The sequence below is a fragment of the Medicago truncatula genome, chromosome 1 (assembly GCF_003473485.1).
Source record: "Medicago truncatula cultivar Jemalong A17 chromosome 1, MtrunA17r5.0-ANR, whole genome shotgun sequence".
In the NCBI taxonomy this organism is placed as follows: Eukaryota; Viridiplantae; Streptophyta; class Magnoliopsida; order Fabales; family Fabaceae; genus Medicago; species Medicago truncatula.
The window spans coordinates 11,988,383-11,994,787 of record NC_053042.1 but is presented as its reverse complement, the minus strand read 5'-3'; the positions used below and the strand labels follow the sequence as shown (position 1 = coordinate 11,994,787).

Below are 6,405 nucleotides of genomic sequence, written 5' to 3'. Positions count from 1 at the left end.
TCATTAACAACAAGCAAAAATTCTAACATGGAAATCAATCTAAAACCTTAAAATTCCACAACTTTTATCAAAAACTCTAACAATTAAATAAAAAAAGACAATGTCAAATGATTATAATTACTTACTTAATGTTGGAGTAGAAATTGAACTTGATTTACTTGAGTTTGTGTGAATTCAAATTTGGGAGAAGTTGGGAGAATTTGGTTTTTGATTTTGAATGTCAATGGTTTCATTTCTGTTCTGATACTATAATAGGACGCTACGTGACTTAAGTCATGTTAGTATATATCGAACATGATTTAAGTCATGTATAAGTATTTTAGGAAGTTTCTATAGGAATGAACAATTTACTAAAATTAGGAAATGTTATTGATACAAACAAGTGTCATAAGAGAAATGTTTGAGTGATATTAACAAGTTTTTTAAGGACATTATTTTAGTCAAACACATGTTAAAATTATATTTATATCAATATCAATCTATATGTAAAAATTACTTCTTTTGAGTCATTAAACAATATCCTTAAAGTATTTGTTAGCATTTTGCAATATACATTATATAATAATAGAAAACTTATGATAGAAATTAAGTGGATATTTACATAAGAAAAAGTAAGAAAAGGTTATTTATATAGGAAAAGAATGCACAGTACAATGAAGTATCGATATCATAATAATAAAAAATAAAATAACTTCTCCATGAATTTAACTCAGTTTGTTTGTAGGGATATTACATATTATGTGCAGGGGATAGGGTTCAAACTCAGACACTCCGCGATCTTTACATTTAAAAATGTGTGAGCTCTACCCATTAGGATACTTAAAAAAAAACTAATTCTACTAATTTGGTGCTAAATGTTAAAAAAGAATTGGTGCTAAAGAGAAACATGTAAAACACATGGAAACAACCGGAGGGAGTATATATTATTTCTCCATTAAAAAGAAAAAGCTCTTCACATCAAAATTCCGTCTTATTATTCTTTTCTTTGCTGTCTAAGGTATATAGGGATCACTCTTTTACTTCTTTGCTTAGAAAAAGTTGTTCTTAATTTATATAATTTATCTTAATTTATACATAAACCAATACAAGCCACGTTCTTAGTTGTAAGGTTGTCTCTAAATGGAAAACACTAGTTCACATGAGTCACGAATTTGGATTCCTTTTTGAGAGAATAATATGATAAAATCACCAAACTCAGTTTAGTCACTTAGAAAGAAAATAATACATTGTAGTTCATGATAAAATAGTTTAGTGATAAGAGTTTAAAATAATAACATCGTAACTTTGAGGGTCAAAGTTAAAATTTTCTTGGGAACAAATTGTAAAAATATTAATAATATACTATTAATGAGAATTTTTCTTTAGGTCTTGTTAATGAGTATTGCAAGACACTCTTTAAGAATACTCATAATAATTTGAACCATAAAAATATATTTCGGTTTCAATAATCTAAATCGTACCAAACCTCCTAATAATTTGACATGTTTCAGATTCTATAAAACTAATAGGTAAAACCTATGACAAATAAGTCAAGATTAAACAAATGAATCAATATTGCGCAATTCACTAAGAGCGATCTAGTTTGAAAAACTATTCTATGAAAAGAGAAAATACTTCAAAAAAAATATGAAAGGTAACGAACTAAGCAAAGGTATAAAATGAAAGTATAAATATGGGAAACAAGAATAAGTATAAACGAAAAATACCTAAAAAAAAGGGTTAAATATGTTATTGGTCCCTATAAATATACCAACTTTTCGTTTTAGTCCCTCTAAAATTTTCCTTCAACTTTTAGTCCCTAAATTTGTTTTCATCTTCACTTTTGGTCACTCTTTTAAAGTAAACTCATATGTAAAATTCATATTTTTGAATCAAATTTTCCAGAAAATTTCATAATATTATAAGAATCTCTCCCAAAAAAAATTAGAATTTTTCAACAAAACATGAATTTAATATGAATTTTTATATTATTTATGGTTAAAAATTCATATATAATATATGTTTACTTAAAAAATTCTATTTTTTTTTTGGAAATGTTTTTACAATATTCTACACATTTATGTACAATTTCATTAAAAAAAAAAATACTAAAATTTACTTTGAAATAGGGACCAAAAGTAGTGACTCCAAATTTTATAAGGACTAAAAGTTGAAGGAAAATCTTAGAGGGATTAAAACAAAAAGTTGGTATATTTATAGGGACCAAAAACATATTTAACCGAAAAAAAAAATAGAGAAATGATACTTTTTTTTTTGAGAGAAGAGAAATGATACTTTTACAATTACTTTTTGACAACTTTTGAAACAACCCATCTCTCATACTCAAATGTATTTTTATTCAGTCTTCTCTCTCTCTCTCTCTCTATATATATATATATATATATATATATATATATATATTATTTTTATCCAATAAAAAGAGAGGAAAATTATGGTTGTCGCACAATTTATCCAAGATTGGTTGTACAAATATCATTCCTCAAAAAATATTATCGCACAATTTAGAAAATTACTGAAGATAAAAAAAAAGAGTTCTATTAATATTCTTGAGTGATTTCGTTTAGACTTGAGTGATTTCTCTTCATCCCTCCTGAAGTCAAGGTCTACCACAACTTTTTCTAATAATTTGGATCTAATTAAAAATTATCAACTTAAAGAGGATCAAAATCCAGAAACAACATTGGAATTAACACAAAGAAATTGATAGAGAGTTAAATGGCTTGGGTGCATGACATTTACGTAAGCTTACTATATACTCCAAAGTAAATGTCATAGGCACCTTATTAGGAATATATTCTAAACCTAAGAAATATACCAAAACGTTTCATAGTTTGTTTGAAATATATTCCAAACCTAAGAACACAAGCAATCTTCTCCATTTTTACCCCTTTATTTTCATCACCATCCTCAAAAAAAACAAATATTGAAATCTATTACAACAACAATGAGTGCCTGTGTAATGTCAGGTTTGGCTCACTTGTTTGGAATCTTGTCCTTCATACTCATACTTGTTTGGTTGTTACATTTTCGCGAAGGGATTGACTATGCTTCCGTGAATCCATTTCGCGTCTTCAATGTAAATTAATTTCGTGTTTTTTCAATCCTTTTTTTTTTGTTGCATGTTACATAATCTATGATGTAAAACTTGCGTTTGTTTATCTTAATGTTTATTGTTTGCAGGTACACCCTTTAATGATGTTCCTCAGCCTTATTTTCCTTGCTGGTGAAGGTATATGCACTGCACTTCCTTCTCTGTGTCATATCTTACTAGAATGCTATTTATTTACATCAAGATATATACACACAATTAAAGTATGTTTCAAAGAGCTTTTTTTTTAAATAGTTTATTTAGAATTTATCTTATGACATAAACACTTTATCAAGTATCAAGAGCTTATAAAAATAATTACACATATCCCTCCCTTTTTCTCTTTCTAGAAAACAATCACACATAGCACTTATATTCAATAAGCCATTAATTAAATAGTTTTTCTAAAACCAATATGAATTTATGATATATATATATATATATATATATATATATATATGGACCGTTATTATATTCTTCAAAGCTTAGAGACCCTCGGGAGGGTCTTAAACGCCTTTCGAAGGGACTTAAAGGTTCTCCAAAAAGTACAGTTGGTTTAGGAGCGCTCTCCTAGAGGACATCGCCTTCCTGGGTCCTCAGAACTTGCCTGAATATATTATTAAGAACTCTTCAGCTTTAAAAGCACCACGCCTTGTACCAAGACTTGTGCTTGGGGGCTGTGGACCGTCATAAAATTCCTAAGGACTTGAAGACCTCCAAAAGGGCTTCTTAGACCTCTCAAGAAGGCCTTAGCACCCTTAAAAAGAGCCATAAGGCCCAAGGCGCGCTCTACCCATAGCGCTGCCATAATGATCTCTAGAATATTCTAGAAACCGCCCTAAATACATAAATACCCCTATTACTTGGAGACTAAGCAACCGAAACCCAAGCCCATAGAAGGCTATAAATACCACCCTTGAGAACACTCTCAAGTATCTAATAATCAGTCTAAAAACCATAGAATACGATTCTTAACCCTAGAATCCTTATTGTACTTTTCTGCAAGTACAATATATATATATATATATATATATATATATATATATATATATTAAAATAATTAATAAACAAAGTCGTTATTAACTTTAGACATTGCACATATATGCAAGAATTACTATATCCTCTTTGCAATGAAATCTTATATATTAAATTTAGCATTATTTTGTCCCATGTGAACCAACCGGTGTATGTTTAGATGAGAAGCGCTAAAAACATTATATTTTTAACAATCTTTACCATTCACTCTTTTATTTGATGAAATCAAAAGTCTCACCACTTCTTATTTGATAAATTTTTAAATTATAAGACTCACATTGATTCCACCCAATAAAACAACGGATTAGAGAAAGTATTAAAAAAAGTGGTTGTGATCCCCTCAATTTAAGACACTTTTATGTAAGGAGAGATAGATTCATAGAATAAAATAATAATATTTTAAAAATAATAATATTTTATTTTATAAATTTATCTCACTCCAAATGAAAATGTACATTAAAAGGATATGAGTTTGACCATAAAAAAGTGTTCCTAACATTATTATTTTTTTGGTCAAGATGTATGTAACATTTCTAATCTTTAGATTGATGATGAATTTGATGGAATTAAAGTTGACGATCACAATTTTGGTAAAAGTTACATTTTACAATTAACAAAACACAATGTCACCATATTTTCTTCAAATCACCGTTAATATAAAGATACACTTATCTCAATTTACTCATTGATTTTGTGTTGTTAAAATTTAACAGCTATTATGGCATTCCAAACGGTACCTGCACAAAGACATATCAAGAAGTTTTTTCATATGGCACTACACTTGATTGCTATTGTTTTGGGCATAGTTGGTTTGTGTGCAGTTTTCAAGTTCCATGATATGCTACATATTCCGCATCTTTACAGTCTTCATGGATGGATTGGTATTCTCACCTTGTGCTCGTATGGTTTGCAGGTAAACTTCATATCAATCATATATAAATGCTTTTTTAGGTAAAACTACCTAGGTCGTTACTTTTTTCACCTTATAAGTTTTTCACGTGCCCTATTTAAATTCTAAAATTCAAAATATTTTAATGTGTTTTTTGAGGTTTTATAGGATTTTCATGCAGTCGAAATTGCATAGGGCGCGTGAGAAGCTTATAGGGTAGAAAAAAAAAATCAAATAGTTTTAGGATATGTTCGGTTGTTTACAAAAAAATTGAAGGTGTTTAGGCTTTATTTTGATAAATAGCTTATCTCACAATTTCTTATCATGATAAAAACATATATTTACGATATTTTTATAGTAAGAGAAAAAATAAAGTCAAATTGTTTTTTTATAAGCTATAAACTGTTTTCATAAGTATTGTTATCTTATGTTGCTTACTTGCTTTGCACCGCACTCTTTTTCTCATCATCTTGATTGTTATCTTAGGTTTTGGTCTAGTTTCCCGAATCGTTGTTTCATTTTTCTTTATTAAAATTATTAGGGTTCTGTAAATGAATGATATGCGGTGGTTTAGGGGACAAACATAGTTGAAATTTCAATTATATCACGTGATGCTTTTGTACTATAATATTTAAAAAAAAAAAATCATTATCTTGGAGAACTAATAAGCTCAAAATAACTTATGAATTACTCATTTCGGTCATATTTACAAGCAACTTTTGCATTTTTAGATTCATTAAATAATTGATGTATCTGAAATATAATATAGCTCAGATACAACATTTATTTAATGAATATAAATAATAAAAAATTGTTTATATATGTGACCGACCAGAGGGAGTATGTCATAAGCCTTTTTCAAACAATAATACAAAACTTAAATAAACTCAAATACGTCAATTAAGAAACACTTTAGGCTATTTCCCAGTCTTCATGCATGATATATTGACTTTAATAATACATATATAGAAGTTCATATTATTGATTAATTGCAGTGGGTTTTTGGCTTGGTTACATTCTTGGTTCCTGGAGCACAAGATGCAACAAGAGCTAGAGTACTTCCATGGCACAAAATTGGTGGTAAAGTACTATTTCTTATGGCAATATGTGCTGCAGAAACAGGATTGATGGAGAAGGCTGGTTTCTTGAGTCTGAAGGCACATCAGACTGAAACTAGTTTGGTCACCTTCACTGGTCTTTCAATTCTATTGTTTGGTGCCTTTGTCTTCGTGTCTATTGGTATTCGTTAATTACTTTGACAAAAATGTATTTTCTACCTTATGTAATTGATTCGAAACCGATGAGGGAAAGGGGGGGAAGTGATGAGATACAAGTTGAGTTATAATATTATATTATAAATTATGATCTATTGTGTTAAACACTAATTAGTTGA

General features: G+C 28.6%; 1 protein-coding gene across 1 annotated transcript; it reads left to right on the top strand.

Annotated features, from left to right (window-relative positions):
- Positions 1-2,881: 2,881 nt before the first annotated feature.
- LOC25482609 (probable transmembrane ascorbate ferrireductase 3) lies at positions 2,882-6,405 on the top strand. The gene is made up of 4 exons (XM_013611195.3): positions 2,882-3,076; positions 3,181-3,229; positions 4,837-5,036; positions 6,008-6,405. The coding sequence occupies exons 1-4, from the start codon at positions 2,945-2,947 to the stop codon at positions 6,260-6,262; spliced, it is 636 nt and encodes a 211-aa protein (XP_013466649.1). The 5' UTR covers positions 2,882-2,944; the 3' UTR covers positions 6,263-6,405.

Excerpts from the sequence above, each read along its gene's own strand:
- LOC25482609 (XM_013611195.3), top strand. The coding sequence starts at position 2,945 with ATGAGTGCCTGTGTAATGTCAGGTTTGGCTCACTTGTTTGGAATCTTG. Across the intron at positions 3,230-4,836 it reads TATTTTCCTTGCTGGTGAAG|CTATTATGGCATTCCAAACG; the intron begins GTATATGCACTG and ends AAAATTTAACAG. Across the intron at positions 5,037-6,007 it reads TGTGCTCGTATGGTTTGCAG|TGGGTTTTTGGCTTGGTTAC; the intron begins GTAAACTTCATA and ends GATTAATTGCAG.